The sequence below is a fragment of the Xiphophorus hellerii genome, chromosome 19 (assembly GCF_003331165.1).
Source record: "Xiphophorus hellerii strain 12219 chromosome 19, Xiphophorus_hellerii-4.1, whole genome shotgun sequence".
In the NCBI taxonomy this organism is placed as follows: Eukaryota; Metazoa; Chordata; class Actinopteri; order Cyprinodontiformes; family Poeciliidae; genus Xiphophorus; species Xiphophorus hellerii.
In genome coordinates this window covers 23,587,904-23,607,949 of record NC_045690.1, presented here as the reverse complement: position 1 = coordinate 23,607,949, position 20,046 = coordinate 23,587,904, and the positions used below count along the sequence as shown (strand labels likewise).

The following is a 20,046-nucleotide window of genomic DNA, read 5'->3' as shown; positions in this document are numbered from 1 at the left end:
CCAGGAGTTGGCGGATGCTTTAGTCCAGGTCTGGGAGGAGATCCCTCAGGAGACCATCCGCCACCTCATCAGGAGCATGCCCAGGCGTTGTAGGGAGGTCATACAGGCACGTGGAGGCCACACACAATACTGAGCCTCATTTTGACTTGTTTTAAGGACATTACATTAAAGTTGGATCAGCGTGTAGTGTTATTGCACTTTAATTTTGTGTGTGGCTCCAAATCCAGGCCTCCATTGGTTAATAAATTTGATTTCCATTGATGATTTTTGTGTGATTTTGTTGTCAGCACATTCAACTTTGTACAGAACAAAGTATTCAATGAGAATATTTCTTTCATTCAGATCTAGGATGTGTTATTTGAGTGTTCCCTTTATTTTTTTGAGCAGTGTATATATAATATATATATATGTATATATATATTATATTCCTTTATTTAATCAGGTAAACCCCGTTGAGATCTAGATCTCATTTTCAAGAGGGACCTGAGCAAAAAATTTGCAATACATAACAATATATATATATACACATGTTACTGCTTCTTTTTGGTGTCGTTTTGTTGAAATGTAACGCAAACCATTCCATGAAAACACTGAAGTGGGGCTTCAACTAAGGATTATTTTAATAATCGATTATTCGCTTAAGCCTTTTTCTATTAGAAATTCACTAAAAAATGCAAATAAACAATTCAGTTTCTTCTCCTTTTTTTTAAATAAAAAAACATTTTATTGCCTAAAATGCAATAACATAGGATTTTATTTAGCATACGCTTGCTCATGTGTGGCAAAGGATGAATCTGCAGCTAAAAGCAACACTAACAACATCAACGTGTGAATTGGTAATAATTTTTGGATTAACCGATTAATAACTGAATAGCAAAAGGTACTTAACTTTTAAGATTTTTTTTTTTTAATCTGACATGTAAAATGTAGATTCTGTTTGTACAGTTGTTATCCAGTTAGTAGACGGACATCATCTGCATCTGTACACATTTGAGCACAAGTTACCGAACACCTAAATCATTAGCTTAGCATAAACTCTATGCAGTCTGAGGAAAAGGTCGAAGGTCTTGTCAGTTTAGAAGCTGAAATCTGCCAATTATGTGTCTTTCTGACCGATGGCAGAGAAGCAAATAAGCATATTCTTTACAACAAAAAGCTGAAATGTACAAAGCAGCGACACGTGAACTTTTTCTCTTTTTTTGTCTACAGTGTTTCGGCACTTTTTATGTGCTTGCTTCTAACCCAAGGCAACGTCTTTTGTACTTTGCTTTTGACGTTTGTCTTGGTTGCATTGTTGAAGACGAGACGCTCCCTGTCAGATGTTGTTGCGTTCAGTCCCGTTGTCATCCGTGGGTAGCTCCTCTTTGAGGTGATCTTGTTTTCCCCCAGGCTCTCTGACAGCTTCCTACCCTTTAAACCGTCTGTGGCGGTCTGGGTCGTCTTCGGCTTCGCCTTGGCTTTGCCTGGCGTCTTCGCAGCCGTCTTCTTCGTTGGTGGTTTCGGCTTCCTGCCCATGGCGTTCTTGTTCATGTCTTTCTCCTTGAGCTTCTTCTCTTTCTGCCACGATTTGTTCTTGTTCCTGCCGGCCGGCTTGGGCGGCGTTTTCCTGTCCGGCTTGGCGGCAGCGGCTTTGGTTGTGGTGCTGGCTGCGGTCGTGGTGGATCTGTGCCGACCGCTCACCGCCGGCGGTTTGGTGGCCGGTTTGTATTTTCTTAGTGGTGGTCTGGTCGGTTTCTCGTTTGCCTTCAGCACAGTCTCTGGAACGGCACACATGCCAGCAGTAAGTACTTGCACTTTAACAACTCTGCAGCCAAATATTTTGTAACTTGTAAAAATGGAGCATTTGGCCACCGAAATCGGGTTTAAAAAGGGGGAATGTTTGGCATTTCCCTTTTTAAACGTGTTTGATGTAAAACGGGCTTTTAATAGTCTTATAATGTGCTAAATGTGGCTGTGCATCTTTGGTGTAAAAAGGGAATGAAACAGAGAGAGTATGGCGTTCTAAAGACAAGCACAGTATAAGGATGCTGCTCAAAAATTTATTTTAGTGTGCTTAATTTTTTGTATAATTATATTTTTAATAACTCTTTAATATTTTTTATTTTTTTTACTTAAAAAAAAGCTAAGCTAACCTAATTCTGGTAATTATTAAATTTTATCCACAAACTTATTTTATTTTTCATTTTTTTCAAATAGAAACTGATTGAATTTGATATTTAATTTGTGGAAACTCACAACAATTTGTTCACATTGTCTTTTTCTCCTCTCAGTCACATAATTTAAACAATCTCCAGACCATTTGAATAGAGAAATTGGTTTCTGAATCCAATTGTGACCCTAAAAATCGGAATGAAATCGAATCAAGTGTTCAGATTAAAGTTTTGTTGTTTTTGTTTTTTCATTGCTTTACTTTTATATCAGGTTTTGATTATTTAAATGTTTACTCTGTTTCACACAGGAAGATTATCGACGGCGCACCGCTTCCTAGCTTCATTTCTGGTGCGAAAAATCACCAGATTTAGTGTAAATGACCACCAAAAGCAAAGCTGACAACGGCTCAAATGGCTCTTGGATCGACTGCTGTTATGTTTTTCAGATTGGATTTGTTTTAAGAAAGTACAGGTCCACTTTGGTCTTGGCTCTTCTCAAACTCTGGCTGTCAGTTTTAGCCTTCGGGACCAACTCATCTGTATTTAAACGAAATGAAAATGCAAAGGCTGTCATCTACTGCAAGACAGGAACTACTTAGAGCTGACCTTTTACACCCACAGAGTTACTTTTACTTCAGCTTTTCATATATATGTCTTGTAATTGGGTGTTACTGATGATCTAATTACAGAAAGATGTAATTTACTAAAATATGTGCATGTTCCATAATTTGTGCATGTCCCAGCTGGTCGTGGAGTCTTTTCTTTTTAAAAGCAACATTTTTACTCACTTCATGCCGATTTCAAAGTGCCGTTCTTGATACGGTAAACCACAGTGTTCTTTTTTATTTTCATGACTCGGATCATGTTGTTTGTAATTGAGGGATAAACATTGCAATGCTTTGACTCTCGTTTTGAGGCCGTATCATCAGAGTTCAACCGGCTGCTGCGTTTACCTGTAAGCTCTCGTCTCTCATGTGGCGTCCCCTCAGGGCTAAATTGTTCGACGTGACCTTTTTGCCCTCTATAAGCTCCCTCTTGGACTTCTCAGAAAGCGCGGCTTCACACCTCATTAGAAAGCTGATGACACTCAGTGCTGATGAGCGTTTTTGACTTACGTTCACTGGGGACGAATGGAAACTTTTTCCCTTTCACCTTCACAGGCAGAGGTTTCTGCTTGCATTTCCCTGGAGGAGCTCTCCTGCAAAAGTTGACAAGTTAAACTCATTAAGTTGTCTTTTATAGTATAACTACTATTTATAACATAAAAAAAACTACATTTGAATTTTTTTTTTCTTTTCGGTTGTTAAACTAAGCCATAAAAAACACAACTCGGCTTAAAAATGCTCGTTTGTTCTTCGACTGGCAGGAAGTGCAGGATTAGTACCCTCACTCTATTCTGAGACCCGACAGATGTTCCCTGGAGCAAAGCACGCAACCTCTGTAATTGCTCCCTCCATCTATAGATGTGTACTATGTGTTATTTAGGTAGTGTGTGTGCTTAAATTGCTCACTGTCGGCAGCGTACTGGTAGTTTTGAGATCAGGACAAATTCCTTCGTCCGTTCCTTGGTGTGTTTCTGTGAAACAATCATTTGAACCTGAATAATCTCAAACACAGCAAGCACTAAAAAAAAGTTTGTGAAAAATAAGGTTAAACCCTTGTATCCAAACCTTATTTCTATCTATTTTTTTTTTTTGTCTTTATCAGAGAAGTCTGCGATTGTGCTGATCTTAGAAACATCTGTGTTTCCTGACTCTGGCTTATCTGGAAAATAAATGTTCCAAGGTCGCTTTTTATTGGCTTTAGTTCTACTTTCAGTACGATGATCCCACGAGACCTTTTAAAAGAACCTGGGGTCACTTAGCATCAGCGTATCTTTGTGTAGCTGGCTGTAAGGCAAACCCCAGGCGGTACATTTTGGGGAAAAACCACCTTTAACACACCCATCATGATCACTGGGGTTCCGCAGGGCTGTGTTTTAAGACCCTCAATAGCTGTTTCCTCCATTGACCACGTAGTTGCGCAATTTGACTCAAGAAATAAAATCCCTTAATGGAAACGCGGCAATTCCGAAAAAACTTTACCCCCGCATGCCCCCCCAAAAGGTTTTGCCGCTAGGATGACGCCGTATCGAAACTGCAATAGAAACGCTTTTTTCACATTACGAGTCACATGATCAACAACCGGATGCTACTGCTGGCAAAAACCACAAAGAAGAAAACAGGAAGTAGCTTGAGATATGTTTTTTATTTCTTATCACGTGAACAATACGTAATAAGAAATAATTACGTATTTCTTATTACGTAATTAATAAGAAATTAAAACATGATTTTAATTTTAAACAATTAAAATCATGTGATTTTAATTGTTTCTTATGTAATGTGAACATAACAATTGCAACTTTTTTTTTTTTTTGCATTAGTGGAATATTGACAAAGTTTTGCACACTTTTGTAACTGAAACACAGCTACTGTTGGCTTTGTTGACCTTTGACTGCCGCGCCAATTATGAGCTGAATTACATCATAAAACATAACAGCAGTGCACCTCTCCAGTAATTAGATGGTGACGCAAACAGAGAGGAAGTGAACCGACTCGAGGCCTGTGTGGCGACAGCAACCTGACGAGAGATCACTGTTGACTTCAGGAGAATGTGAACGCCGCAACAGCGGCTCCATTTTCTCCAAAGGTCTGAAAGCATCAAAATGTCCGTCTTCACGACTTCCATACAGGAAGTCCACTCTAAGCACGCCGACCTGCGACGTCTCAGTCTGATTTGGTAGCTGCTCTACCGCTGAACAGAAGGCGCTTCAAAGAGTCGAGAAAACCAGCAGGACCTCGCTCCCATCTGTTCAACAACAACATTATTTACGTTGCCAGAGCAGATCTACTGGGATTATAAATGGTCTCACTCACCCCACACATGGGTTATTAGACTGTCTGCACTCTGGAAATGGTTACTGCAGTCTGCACTGCAGAACAACTGTGTTTAACCAGAGCTTCTTATTGTCGGTAGTGGCCATATGTGCTGGCATACACTGTCTTTTGTCTTGTGTTGAGCTTTAAGAAATAAAATTTTGTTCAACACTGTCACATAGTACGAATGAAAGTAAAGCTTGCTAGTTTAATAACGTGCTAAAGCAAAAAGATCCGAAACTGATGAGGGCGCGAGAGTATAAACATTCAGGACTGCTGGATAATTAAAAAACCATGTCGGTCCGATTTTAACGGTGTGAAATGTGAAGTGATTGCCGATGTTTATTTCCATCTTTTTGCTGTTTCATGCTTTTTGGGGGGAGGCAGCGAGGAGGTCGGCCATGTGATGTAGGAGCAGGTGTCAGTGGCTGCATTTGCTTTGCAAATGTTCACAAAACGCTGAAAATACCCCACTGATGAAGAAAAAAAACAATTTCAAAAGAGTTAAAATCACATGTGAATACGTTTGTTCATGTGAGGAATACTGTTCTTGTCAATTGTGTACTTTAAACTGTGGCAGTTTATAATATGGGTTATATAGGCAGTTGCCCAGGGTGACAGTAGAAAGGGGCGAGCGATTAAAAAAAATAATAATAATAAAAATTAGCTTTTTTTTCATGCACCATTCCTGCAACCACCACCACTGTCTCTACAGACCACCCATCCAAAATAAATAACAGCTTTTTCATTCTACACCAATCTCTCCAGTGACTTCTGAACAGTCTCGCATTCAACTGACTCCATTATCATTTCAAGAATCAAGCATTATTCATTAAAATATGCTGCTTTCTTACCATCCTGGTGTATAAATGTATTTATCCAGTGGCTGACACGGTCTGTAAATAGCAGATTTTCTTCTTGAGTTTTTTTTTTTATTATCCATGTAGGAAGTATAAGTTTACACATTTTTTTTTGTGACGATGCGTTCAGCCCTATAAGGAGGAAGGTGTTGCACTTCATTCACAGTGTCATTTTCCTTTTCTGCACCACATGTTTGAAATGACGAGGCGCGCCTGTGCTGTGCAGAGCGCCGCTCTGGGACTGATTCAGGGACAATGTGGTTAAAACTTTCCCAGAGTTATTAGTTTGGGAGAAACGGAGGAGAAATCCTAAAGGCTCCTGTGCAGAACTCCAACTGAACGGCTGCACTCAAGCCTGCGTAAAGAGTTTACACCAGAAACTGCAGGAGCGAGCCAAATACATATATATTTATATTTAATATTTAAAATATTTAGTTCCGATGACTGATTATGATTTTTCCCACACTTTATTTTCTTTGCACCCCTCAGAGAAAATTGTTTGCTTTTTTTTTTTTTGCTTTGATAAACTTCATGGAGTATTTTAATGGAGCTCCACATTCCTGAAACATCACAACTGGAAGTTACCTGTTTTTTCCCCAAGTCCAATACTGTCCAGATGTTTTTTTTGGGGGGGGGGGTTTTATTGACTTCAAGTTGGGACATTTACATGAAAAGACTCAGTCATCAGAGCGAAAGAGGCCTCCAGAGGAAAGACGACCCCGTCTCACCTGTCCTTTTCATAAACTGATGCAAGAACGCCTGCATTTCTAGACTTGAATTTTGCACGTAAAGCGCATAAAGTAAGAGTACTTATGTTGATTATTTTAAAGTAGACATGTACACTAATTTTGTTTGCAGCATGACAGTGGAATCCTGCATGTTTGTTTTAGTTTACACTATGTTTAATTCAGTCATCGAGGCTGGTGACAGAGTAATGCTACTGGAGAGATAAACGGATCACATAAATGAAATATTATTTTACTTAAATGGACATTTTATGTCTGTACAAGATTTAATCCCTACAAGATTTAATCACATTGTTGGATTCACATGAAGACTGAGCGGCAAAGTTGCGTTTTTGAGCTTTTAACCGACTGGAGAAAACAAAATATGTATTTATGATACCAAGAAATTAATCAGTCTGTTAACTGATGGGATTTTTATTATTGGTGTCTACGACACCATTAGTCTTTTACCTGCCAAGTCATTAATGCAACGTAAAGCTAATTACTCTATGTTCAACATTTGACCTAAAGAATTGATCTTAATGTAAATAAAAGAAAGTAATATCTCAGTGTTACATATGACACCCCAAATCAAAACCAGGAACCATAAGTGGAGAGTAAAAAGTAATAAAAAAACATACATTTCTGAGAAAATAAGTGATAATATGCCAGTATATGTCATAAAGAAACCCCTCTGTGCTTTATGTAACAGTTTAGGAGGAATAAAATGACGAACTGTGTGTTTGTGAACCTGAGCTGTTTCAGTGTGTTGGGGAAACCGGCAGCCGATTAACAAACCGGCTTTGTTTGGCTATTTGCACACTTTAGTTATTCCTTTCAGCCAAAACGCTTGAGAGGAACACATGGCTACTTATCGGCGCTACAACATCTGAAGAAAACAGGCGGCGAGACGGAGAACATCCACAACTCTGACTGAATGCCACAAGAGAAGAAAAGAAGATCCTCTACTTGGGACAATGTCAATCAGTCGCAAAGTTTCACCAGCACACAAGGTGCCGGTGGATTCTTTAGCAGCAGAATGAGAGTGGAAGGACAGGAGACTGAACGAGAAACATTTCCTCACAATTGTTCTAAGAACCATTTCTACAGATTCCTTAGTTTGCAAACTAAACCCATAGAAGAAATCATTCATCCTTTCTGCCACTGAGCTACGAAATAACTAGAATTGATCAGGTAACGGTTTTCTCTTCATGTGTTTTATCTTTATGTCTGTGCTGCATAATGCAGCGACCTGACGCTCAATAGACCACCAATCTCATATCGACTCAACGACGGGGCCAGCAAACTGTCCAGATCTAAATCCAATCGGTTATTTACAGCAGACATTGAAAGGGGAAAAAAGACTCCATCCTGCGAAGCGCATCTGTCAGGTTGGTGTGTTGGAACCTGATTGACTGTTTTTCCAGATTGAAATTGAAGCCTCAAAGAGCTCCGTGTCACACAAGCCAGAAGGGGAGCAGCAAAGGAGCCATTGTGATCAGTTTCCATGGATGATTGTATAACTTCTCTGAACTTTGAGTTGTATAACCTCTACTTGATTTGTTCTTTATAAAAGGTTCCTACAAAGCAAGAAAGTTAGACTTCAGCTAATGAGCTCGGTGTCATGTCTGAAGTTTTTTATTGCACTTTTTGTCTTTTGCTACGAAGTCACGAATCTTGCAAAACGTCCTCCAACGGCACTGAGTGTCGTTGATACGGTAAAAGAAACATTGTTTGAGTAACTTATGTAGAGTGCATTACTAAAGCATTAATACCACTTTAAATATTGAACGTTTAATTAAACTTTTAACAGCCAAATTGCAAATTCACTAAAAAAAAAAAACTTAAATTTGTTTCAAAAGTCAAAAAAATTCAAGTTTTGACATTTTTTGGCTAGCAAACTTTTGACTTTTCAAATTCTAAAAACTTTCTGAAATTTTTTTCAAGACAATTTCCAAGATTAGCCTCAGAATTTATTTATTTTTCTAGAAAATGTTTGACTTTCAAAACTTGATTTTTCAAGACATTTTTTGAGATTAAACTTGGCGGAAATCTTCTCGTCTGTTTTTTTTATCTACAATGTCCTTAACACGCCGCCGTAGTATTCTGTAGCGCGGTGTGTAATGAATAATAATCTAAAAAAGGTCTGTGCGTGATGCCGTACCTGGACGGGTCCATGAATTTAAACACCGCTCCAGTCGGGGACGTGGCACTGGGGTACGAAGTGGCCAGAAAGTACAGCTCCCCTGACGGGAAATCACAAACAAATCGTCAAAAGGAGGCAGAAGCGTTGGAACTCATAATGAGGAACTGAGCAAAGCCAACCTGCTTCATCTTCAGCGAAGGAGATGATGAATTTGTGGTGATGATTGATGAGTCCAGGAAAGGAGCAGGTTGTTGTACTACCCATGCATATGTTCTTCTCTTTCCAGGTCCCAGTGGCTTTGTTTTCCTCTAATGCCAGGAGCCGACTAAATGAACGAAAGGAACCGGAAGGAAAAAGAAAAGTCACAGTTTTTACTCAGAAGTGTATTTTGAGCCTATATTCCTTCTCTTAAGGAGCAGAAAACCGTTATTTTTAGTCTGGATTTGGCACAGATTAAGGCAATCTTACCCAGTCATGAAGTCTCCAAAAATGTACAGGCCGTTCAAATTTGGTGATTCACATCCTCTGTACACATACCCCCCCGTCACAGACTTCCCGACATGATGGCTATATGCAAATATGGGGAGGATGTCATCTGTTGTGGCAGAGAAACGCACGTCGGACTTTACTAAAAATCTAGCGGATGGGAAAACTCTTCCGCCAGAAACGGCAGGTGGCGAAAGTGTCACAAAATGGCTCCTAGTTTCCACTGTTAAAGGGAACAGGAAGGAGTTACTTACTCAGAGAGGCGTTCTGGCACAGCTTGATGTCGTAGCACTCGAAGCCCTCCTTCGCCCTCCACCCGTAGTTCCCCCCTTTGACGATGATGTCGACTTCCTCGTAGCGGTTTTGACCGACGTCTCCGCAGAAGATCCGGCCGCGGCCGTAGCCGCTCACCGGGTCGCCGCGGTCCACGGAGCATCGCCACATGTTCCGTACGCCGTACGCGAACACCTCCGGCCGAGCATCCGGGTCTCTGGAGAACGGATTGTCAGGTGGGATCCGGTACGGTTTCCCCAGCGGGTCGCTTCCATCCACATTGATGCGCAGCACTTTGCCCAACAAAGAACTCCTGAGTAACCAGATTAAAAAAAGGAGGGACGCACAATATTGAATTTTTAGTCGATATCCGATATGCCGATGTACTAAAACTCATTTAGCCGACAACCGATGTCAATACCGATATTTTTTCCCTACACCTGCCTAATAAAACTATATGATTTTCTCTACTGTGAAGTTAAAATACTGCATTACTTTTGTCAATTTAACCTGCTGCCAAATGGAAATGCTAAAAATGATGCAACACTTTCAACTTCCAGTATGTTTAATGTTGAATTTATTCATATTTACGGCTCAGGAATTGTGCAGTGCTTATGATTCTGGAGAACTTTCCATAAATCAATGACAGATGAACGGAGAAATGCATAAGAACATTCCAGATAAGAAGCTGAAGATGAATATAGTGTGTATGTCTGTGCGGGCCAGCAGTGCGTCAAACACCAAGGAATCTCTTGATTGGTTTCAGAGAAACTCCGGCTGCCAGAACGGCCTCGTCTGACACCGAACTCACATCCAATTGAAAAATAGAAATGACCGAAGATCACAGTTCACAGAAAGGAACCAAAGATTGCCAACATCTGGTGTGAGTTTTACTTCTATGGCCCCATTAGACACATTTAAACTGAGAGAATGATCAATGCTGATCTTACCCAATGCACATCTAATTTTCATTGTTTGTATTGGTTTTATTGTTACAAATTGTGGCTAACGGTTGGTCTGTCGCAGCTCTTCCATCTGAGGACGCCGATTGGTTGGTTCCCCCTAATGAGGTCGTCCTTCCACCTCATTTTGGGGTAGTTGGCCGTGACCTCTTTAGCGTCTTCCTCAGTCTTTATGACTCTTTCTCAGTCTTTATGACTCTTCCTCAGTCTTTATGACTCTTTCTCAGTCTTTATGACTCTTCCTCAGTCTTTATGACTCTTTCTCAGTCTTTATGACTCTTCCTCAGTCTTTATGACTCTGTTTGTTCACTAAAGTTCTCCAACATCAGTGAGGATCTGCCCTGATTTACAGATCCTCACTGATCTGAAGAATGAAAATAATGCTTGTGATTACATATTCCAGGCATATAAGAACAACTTGAGACAGTAAAAATAAATAGATGCTGTTGGGATTTGACATGCTCAGTGAAACTGACTCAAGGTTTTCATCAGTTTTTGTCACAACAAAAGAGGACATTTTATTGCTCTTTCAGACCACATATCTCTGTAAAGCTTTCTATAAAAACTACGCTCCTTATTTGTCAGACTGTCAGTTCCCGAAATCGCTGGATATAAATTCCAGATTCATATCTAAAATTATAAAAATTACAGATCTCGTAGGATTAATAAGGGACATGTGTGCAGATCTAAGACAGGTGGCAGGTTTGATGCATTATCACAAGCATTATTTTCATTCTTCTCAAAAGCCCATCAAAATCAGACAAGATGCACTGTTGGTTATTCCAGGTACGTCAGAACAACTTGAGACGGTAACAAAGACATAATAACACATTGTGTGCACAGAGTCGAATCCTGCTGTTCTGGAAACAGAAGAAAATCCCAACTTTTAAGACACCGGGTCTCAACTTTGACTGATACCCTGTGTAAGTGTCAATAAAATAGTTTATTTCTTTAAAAAATGTATGTTTATTTCTAAAAGATAGAATAATGTATTTTAAGTTGTTTGGTTCACGTTTTAAGATTTGTGTTAAATGATTGTATTTTATTTCGTGTCAAATTATTTTTTGTCGAAAGTTATCGCGAGATTTGTGTACATGTGTGAGGCTGCGAGACTTAAATAACCATAGAAGAAGCAGAAGCTCATGCCAGAGCTATGTGTAGCAGCCTCATGTCCTGTCGTCATCAAGGTATTTTGTAGTTATGTTTGTAATGTTTTGTGAATTTATTGGTTATGGTGTTTTATGGTGTTTTAATTACTTAATATTTTGGTTTAGAGTGAACAACGACGAATCATTCTGTTAAAGACCTCCGAAGTGGCAGGCGGCCACGAGGTAACTTTTTTGTCAAAGCACGCGTCACCTGTCTGTTTGTAAATGTATCTATCTCTAAAGCTTTGTCTTTTATTTCTGTAGTTTTCACGGCATTTAATAAAGAGCCCGTCTTAAGAAAGCCGTGCCAGAGTTGTCACTTTGGAGCTACACCCTGCATCTGGAGAGGGTACGGTACATCCTCCATGATAGGCCCGAAGATTTTTTTTATTTAACTGGAAAGCAGTGAACTCACTTATGAAAGAGAAGAACTATTAAAGTGTATTGTACGAGCCGGGTGTTAGTTCATTTTAACAATTTCCTCTGAGTCCTTCGAACGAAAGAGAATACATCTAGTCCCAAACTGTTGATCCGAAGCCCTGCAGCCAGAGTTGACAAAACTCCAAAGAAACTGATTGGTCTGTTTCAACACCTTCACACTGCAGTATAAACCTGGGTTGATAAAAACAGGCAGATCTTCCAGTTCTCCAGCTTGGTCTGTTAAGGGATTTGGTATTTATCTGTATCTTACATCGTTTGTTTTAATAAAAACTTCACAATAGACTTTTTCCACGTGATTGGATATGAAATGGAGCTGTGACCTTGTCATGACATTTGTTGTGAACTTGTGCTAAATGACCAACGCTGAATTGACTGCAGGTGCTGTGTGTTTACATGTTCTCCCGAGCGTGAAGCAACCCGGCGGCTCTCACTTGTTCTGTGCGTTGCCGTACTTCCCAAACGGATCCCCGGCTTTCCCACCGTCTCCTGTGAAGACGTACAGGCAGCCGTCTTGACCAAACAGCAGCTGACCGCCGTTGTGATTTGCAGCCGGCTCCTCAATTTCTAAAATAACTCTGCGAATGAGAAAAGGATGCCAACAAAGTTCATGTTTATGCCTCTAGCTCGTGATCGTTAGTGAGCAGAAAACCACTGCTGGAGACTACAAATTGTGTTCTTCTTAAACGAGCATTATTATCTATTTTCCAGGCGCCATTTTATAGCACAATTATGTAACTGTTACCTTCAGTTGTTCTAAAATTGGTGAATATATTAAATGTGACTTAAAAGAAATTTGACTTTGTAATTTAACAGCTTGAAATTGGGCCTCTGTCTCTTTAAGAAACTCCTGCTCTTTCTGAAACCCTGAACAACACGGCTCCTTTATTAACCTTTTTAACAACAGTTTTTAAACTTTTTTTTAATTTTATTTTTTTTTACCAGCGTTGCTCTGAGAAGTAGCTCACATAATGAGCTCAGCAGATGCTCGGTTCCACCAGGCGTTTGCTCAGACAACAGCTCTGATTGTTTCGCCTCTAAATCCTGTCGGATTATTCAAATATTTTTCAATATACGAGTGTCATTTTCCGTCGCCTTAACTTTGCTGTGCATTGTTATGCACCTTTACTGGTCTATTACATGGCAAAATGCGAAAAAAAGTTCAAGGGAGAATACATTTTTTTTTTACAAACTGCTGAAAACGTCTGTCAGGAGTGGACATTGCAACTCATCAAAACACCTTTAGCTGAAAAGAGAGCGAAACTAGTTATTGAAGCGCTTCTGATTATAATAAGTCTTACTTTCATATAGAAAAGACTGTAAGTCCAAGTAGCTACGTGTGAGTTGAGCTGTCAGCTGGAAAACAGACTCTGCAGCGAATTAACCCCACACGCCAGCCTAGGTAGTAACGGAGAAATATTTCTTCATGAAATACGACCCGCAGACGAGCTTTCATCCAAGATTTACTCCCGCTTCTGTCATGTCCGGGGCGTAACTCAACTCTAATGCTCTATTTGCTGACAGAGGCCTGAGGCGTTTAAAAGTTGCCTCATCCAAATAACTGCAAACATTTTTTTATTATTTTCATGTCTAAATATTAGTTAACGACATCTAAGATTTCTTTGGCCTTTGTTAGAGTTTCAGGGGATTCTGCCCCAGAGAAATTTGCCCCTGCCTCAACGGGACGTCAACAATAAATCATCGGTGCAAGCTTTTGGAGTTTTTACAACATACGGTTATATTGTATGCCGTTATACACAATAACAAATTTTGCTGGGGGTCAAATTGGCCCAATAATTGTTGCGATAAACGATAACATTGTTGCTTTGAAACCTTTTCTAGGTATTGTATTGATAACGGCATGGTAACGCAAGCTGTCTCTGTCAAAGGCCAATAAACTTTAATTTTGTAAAGAGGCAAAACAAAACACACCAACCAAAGAACTATAAATAAAAACCACTTAAACTAAGCCTGTCGCAATACCCAATTAGTCAATTAATCAAATGATAAATTAAAAGGAGCTGGATCATTTCCATTTTGATGATCAATATTTTTTGAAGGGCAATTTCGTTTACAGAGACGTAGTACTACATTTGGTTTAGGTTGTAAGTGTTTTTTGTTTCCATTTTATTCATTCTTAAAATAACTTCCAGTTCGTGTGAAGTACTCTGTGCAAAATGAAAGTGTACTTGTTCACTCTGAAACTTGCATTGTCGTGAACTTATCAATATATTACTTGAAAATGGTCTTGAAACAACAACATTCTCAACAACAATGTTATCCAATAATTAATATAATTTAATATAATTAATAATAATTATAATTTATCGTCCAGCTCAGTTTGTTATCGTAACAGGCCTACTTACAACCTAAACCAAATGTATTATGATGTCTCAACATTTCCGGTGATATTATTAATCATCGGAATGGAAACCATCGATCTCCTTTTAATTGATCGTGCCGTCAATTGATGAGTTGCTCAAATATATATCGGAGTCGCATCAGAGGCCGAACTTTATCGCCTTACCTCTCAGAGTAAGGATCGGCGACGTTCATGTCGCCGTCGGACACTTTCATCTCGCTGATTCGGATTCTGTCCACCTTGCCGTCAAACTGGATGGAGTAGTAGATGAAGAAGCGGCCGTTTCGGCTGTACTTGGGGTGGAAGGCCATGCCCAGGAAGCCCCTCTCGTCCCCCAGCCAGGGAGTGGTCAGCACCGCCCCGCTCATGTCCAGGAAGGGCTGCTCCAGCCGGCTGCCGTCGCGCAGGTACACCCAAACAAAGCCCAGCTGTTCGGCGATGAACATCCTGTGCGTGTCGTCGCCGCTGTGCAGCATCAGCACCGGATTCCTCAGGCTGTTGGCCACCTCGGTCAGGCACACCTGGAGACACCCTCTGGGGTCCTCCACCACCTGCCCCAGGTTTCTGTTGAGGTCGGTGCTCTTCAGGACCCTGGGGTAGCAGTAGTCTTGGTCGGAGAGGTTGATGAGGCTGCAGAAGGTGGCCATGTCCCGTCCGGACGTGTCCAGCAGCAGCTGGTTGTCGGTCAGATATCGGACCACGTGGCGACACTTGCTGTGGAACTCGGAGCAGTAGCCGAAGCAGAGTCCCGGCAGGTCTCTGACCGGAGTGTAGGGGTCTTCCGCGTCGTACAGGTGGGCAGCGTAAGGAGAGCACTCCTGGGTGATTCATCGGAAGATGTTTAGGCAATGACGAGATGACGACGACAACAACAAAATATGTCGAACGAATCGCACAACGCGATGCATCGAAAATATCAAAAGAATCTCTTTAAGCTTTTATTCGGGGTTGAGGTCAAATAAGCAAAACATAAACGTCTCCAAAGAGTTAATTACAGTTCTAAATAAACTAATTATCAGTGTGGATGATGTGTTAATTTAGAGTTCTTAAAGGGGCTGTATCATGTATTTCCCAGGCACATAGTGCCGTTTTATAGAACAGTCAAGTAATTGTTACCTTCAGTTCTAAAAATGCTTTATATATCAAATATGACTAAAGAGAAATTTGACTTTGTAATTTAACGTCTTGAAATCGGGCCCCTGTTTCTTTAAGAAACTCCTCACCTCAGGTGTGACGTCATTCCTAACTCGGAAAAATCGAGCGCTGCTCATTGATACCAAAACCAGTTTCAATGTACGTTGATGTCATTCCTCTCTTGTACTTTAGACTCTGTAAAGCCATTTGTGATGCAATTATCTGTGAAAAGTGCTTTATAGATATATTTAGTGACCAGCTACTGCACACACCTGCTATCATTAGCGTCATTTGTAACATCGTATCACTGTTATTATAGCTATTGATTTTAACCATACAGGAGAAGCAAACTAAAAATAAAATATTTGGATTTTGAAATGTAGAGTGTGCCGCGTTATGTTAACTATTTTAAAGTAATATCAGCTCATAAACACTAAATTTACATGAAAAAGTAAATGAAAACTAGCTAAAAAATATATATAAAAATCATTTTTCCATATGTAATAGCATTTAATTTTTGTTATTCAATATTATTCAAAATTTACATATATATATATATATATATATATATATATATATATATATATATATATATATATATATATACTTTTTTACTCTTGTAGGTCCCCTATAAATATACTTTTATATATATATACTTTTTTACTCTTGTAGGTCCCCTAGTGGTGTGGAGGGCCTAAGCCAGGGATGTCAAACTCCAGTCCTCAAGGGACGGTGTCCTGTAACTTTTAGATGTGCCTCTGCTGCACCACCTGAATAGAATAATTAGGTCATTAAGGCTCTGGAGAACTGATCTACACAAGGAGGAGGTAATTAAGCCATTTCATTCCAGTGTTTTGTACCTGTGGCACATCCAATAACTGCAGGACAGCGACCCTCCAGGACTGGAGTTTGACACCTGTGGCCTAAGCAGTCACTTATCTCGCATTGCCTTGGGCCAGCTCTGCATCAGGACCACCAGCACCAGAGCACCCTCAGCATGATGCTGCCCCCACCATGTCTGACAGTGTTTTCAGGTTTGAAAACTTCCTCCTGACTGATTCACTCATTGTGGCACAGTAGCGTAATCTCCGTTAATCTGACTACAAAGCTTTCCTACTGACAACTTTTGTCTCGTCCACACAGGCAGGCTGTGGGTTTCAGTTGCGCCTGAAGGTGACAATTACAGAGCGGGCACTTCTTTGGCGGTCAGGACGTTCTCGATTAAACTCGCTTCACTGTGGACGGCGGTCCAGTTAATGCTGGATTTGTTCTTAAAACATCACAACAAATTCTCCGTAATCTTGACTGTGAAGGTTTGGGTCCGAAGGGTGGGACTTTGAGCCAGTTGGAAGTTTCCAAACAGACGATAATCCCAAACATGTGCTGCTTTTTCTTCTTCTTCTTCTTCTTCTTTGGAATGGATAAAAACATAAAAATTCTGGAACACCCTCCCCGACATAAACGCTGTTCAAAATTTATGGACTATAGATAAAAGCCTATTCTGTAGCAGAAAGCCAGCCAATTTAGAGGAGCTCTATCAGTTCTGTCAAGCAGAAAGGTTGAAAATACAGCCAGAAATCTTGCAGGATTTAAAATCTACAAAAACCAGCGGTTTACGTGCAACTAGCTAATCCGCACTGCAAATCTTAAGAGTTTGGGTTTTTTTGTCTAGTTTCTAGTGCAAATATCTGAAGTAAGTTTTCAGCAAGATATTTAAGCAAATAATTGCTTAATGTGGATGATAAAGTTCTGCTTCCATTGGAAAATTATTTCACTTATAAAATGGGCAAAAATGTCGTGTTAATAAGTGAAATAATCTACCAATGGAACTAGAATTTTTCATAAATTTTAAGGAATTATTGACTTAAAACAAGCTCATATTTCTTGCTGAAGAGTTAATTGTAAGTTAGATTTTTCTTATTTAAAGAACATTAAGATATTTGCACTGGAAACTAAACCAAAAATACCTGGTAAGATTTTGTGCTTTTGCAGAGCAAACATCAAAGGATCTCTATATGCTTGTTTCATTTTGACTCTGTTTTGAATTTGAAATTTCAAACTTGCTTTTAACAATCACTGAATTTTTTCGTACGTTGTACAAAAACCCAGCTTCAATACATCTTTAAAAGCCAAACATCACTTCAATACAGTGATGAGTGCGCAACCTCGTGTCAAAATTTCACGCTTATGTTGCATTTTCAGATACTTTTGATATTTTTTCATCCTCCTGACTCACCAGTTTATGCATTATGTAGCGACGTCAGCAATTATTTTTTTCATCTTCACCTTCGAGGTCACGCTGTGAAATTCCGCCAGCATATTAAACCCCAACCCATCACAGCGTCGTGTGAAAGCGAAATGGCCCCGGCTGTGGAGGCTCACCTGGCACATGATTTCCTTCAGCATGTCCTCACACAAGTCGTAGCCCGCCGTCTCCAGCTGCTCGATCACGTCCCAGTATCTCTCCGCGATCGCGTTGTCCGTCCGCTGGTCGCAGCAGCCGAACTGCTCGTACTGGGAGCAGAACTCCAGGTGCCACTGCGGCTTGAACGGCGGCTCGAAGTCCAGGCACTGAGGGTGAGCCGATGCTGGCTGGATAGTGGCAGGCAACATCACTGAGATGAGGATGGCGAGGATGAGGATGATGTTGATGAAGATGGCATCTGGTGCGCCGCGTGCCCGCTTTGGGGAGGCACGCGCCGCCGCTGCCGCCGTGCGTAAAAGCGCGCAAACGGCACCGCTCGGTCGGAGAGCATCCCTCTGCTTGCTCGTCATCGCAACCGTCTGACTCCCGGAGACTCCTTTACCATCGGCTGCGCGTTTATATAGGCGGCCGGCCTCGTGAGAGCGCGCGCGCGCTCAAAAGAACGCACACAACTTCTTGTGGCGTTTTGTTTGTTTGTTTGTTTGTTTTTTAACTCCAATTACGTTTCCAACCATACTTATTAGTAGTTCAATTAGCAGAAAACAAAAGTAAAGAAATAAAATTAATGATATTTTAATGTTATTCCAAACTTATTTGTGTGGTTTCTGCACCGCAGCTAAAGTTGGCAGAGCTTTACGCATAATTACCCAAAAGGGGGGCCAAGAACACACACACACACACACACACACACACACACACACACACACAAAGGGCACGGTGTCGAGGCATGCACACACAAAAAGGGTCAAAGCAACACAAACTGTAATTATGTCGCACGTCTATGTAAAGCGCCTCCGGGCAGAGCTGGATGCCCACACAATGTATAAACTGTTCCAGCATGTCAGGAGGTATTTGAATATAAAGTCTAGTCAGGTGTGGATTACACAATTTTGAGCTGCTTCCAAGAAAAAAATTACTGCTGAAAGAAAATGTAGGAGCAGTGACAGACCATGCAAAAAAAGAAAAGAAAAAAGAAGGCCCACCTTGGTGATTGATAGATATAAACAGATTAGTGGCTATGAAGCTTCGTCTGGCCTGAACTGTCTTCCATATGTAAGCTGTGTTCCCCTTTGTTGCTTGTGGCAAACATCAAATAAGCATTCTGGTGGACATGGAAATTCACTGTAAGAACACAAAATCCTCCATCACACAGTTTTTAAACTCAATCCCACAGGAAGTTTCTAGTCAGACCTAAAAAAAAAAAAAAGGTTTGTGATTACGGAGCGACTAACAAACCCGCCTCTGTTAACTGCGAAAACAACAAATCTTACCAGGTGTTTCTGGTCCAGTTTCTAGTGCAAATATCTTGAAATAAGATAAAATGAACTTCCAAGACGCTTTTCGTAAAGAAACAGAGGCTTGTTTTGAGTTGATAGTCTCTTAAGTTTGACGGAAAAGTAGTTCCACTGGCAGATTATTTCACTTATAATATGGAAAATATGTTTTTGCTGTCAGTACAATAATCTGCCAATGGAACAAGCACTTTTTTAATCAATTTTGAGGAATTATTGACTTAAAAGAAGCTCATAAATCTTGCTGAAAAGTTACCTATGAGCTAGTTTTTCTTATTTCAAGTGTATTAAGATATTAGTATTAAAATTAAACCTAAAACACAGAACTCCAACAGATTTTATGTTTTTACTGTGTAGAGGTGGGTCCTGAGAGCCATGGGGCCAAGAATGATGCCTGCAGCTTTTTTTTGTTTTCTTTTTTATTTAAATGCCTACAGCTTGTGGTGGAGCCGCTCTGGGCAGAAAGCCATATCTCTCATATTTAAAAGCACCACCATGGATTGCAAACTTACAGTTCCAATTGTGTTTGCTGGCATCTCAAAACACAGTTTCCAGGTTCTCTTGAGATCTACTCTCTTTTTTTCCCACATTACTTCATACATTTCTGTTGGCTGAAATGTCCAGCTGCGAGAAAACAAACCGAAGATCCGAAACAAAAATGTATCGATTTATTCACGCCTGATCAGAAAAATAAGCGAACTTAGTTTGGGACTGGGCGGTTGGGGAAGGC

The 20,046-nt window shown here is 40.3% G+C and overlaps 1 protein-coding gene across 1 annotated transcript; it reads right to left on the bottom strand.

Annotated features, from left to right (window-relative positions):
• Positions 1-708: 708 nt before the first annotated feature.
• Positions 709-18,538, bottom strand: hhipl2 (HHIP-like 2). The gene is made up of 9 exons (XM_032548118.1): positions 17,982-18,538; positions 14,631-15,283; positions 12,538-12,681; positions 9,537-9,868; positions 9,265-9,391; positions 8,976-9,121; positions 8,815-8,896; positions 3,266-3,348; positions 709-1,757 (listed from the first exon to the last, which is right to left on the bottom strand). Exons 1-9 carry the CDS (start codon positions 18,372-18,374, stop codon positions 1,204-1,206), a joined length of 2,514 nt encoding a protein of 837 aa, XP_032404009.1. The 5' UTR covers positions 18,375-18,538; the 3' UTR covers positions 709-1,203.
• Between the last annotated feature and the right edge of the window lie 1,508 nt (positions 18,539-20,046).

What these genes read in the sequence shown, in the direction of transcription:
- hhipl2 (XM_032548118.1), bottom strand. Translation starts at nt 18,374, where the DNA reads ATGACGAGCAAGCAGAGGGATGCTCTCCGACCGAGCGGTGCCGTTTGC. An exon ending in TTTGGAGACTTCATGACTGG is followed by an intron (nt 9,122 to 9,264) that starts GTAAGATTGCCT and finishes TCGTTCATTTAG; the next exon opens with TCGGCTCCTGGCATTAGAGG. An exon ending in CTTCGCTGAAGATGAAGCAG is followed by an intron (nt 8,897 to 8,975) that starts GTTGGCTTTGCT and finishes ATTTCCCGTCAG; the next exon opens with GGGAGCTGTACTTTCTGGCC.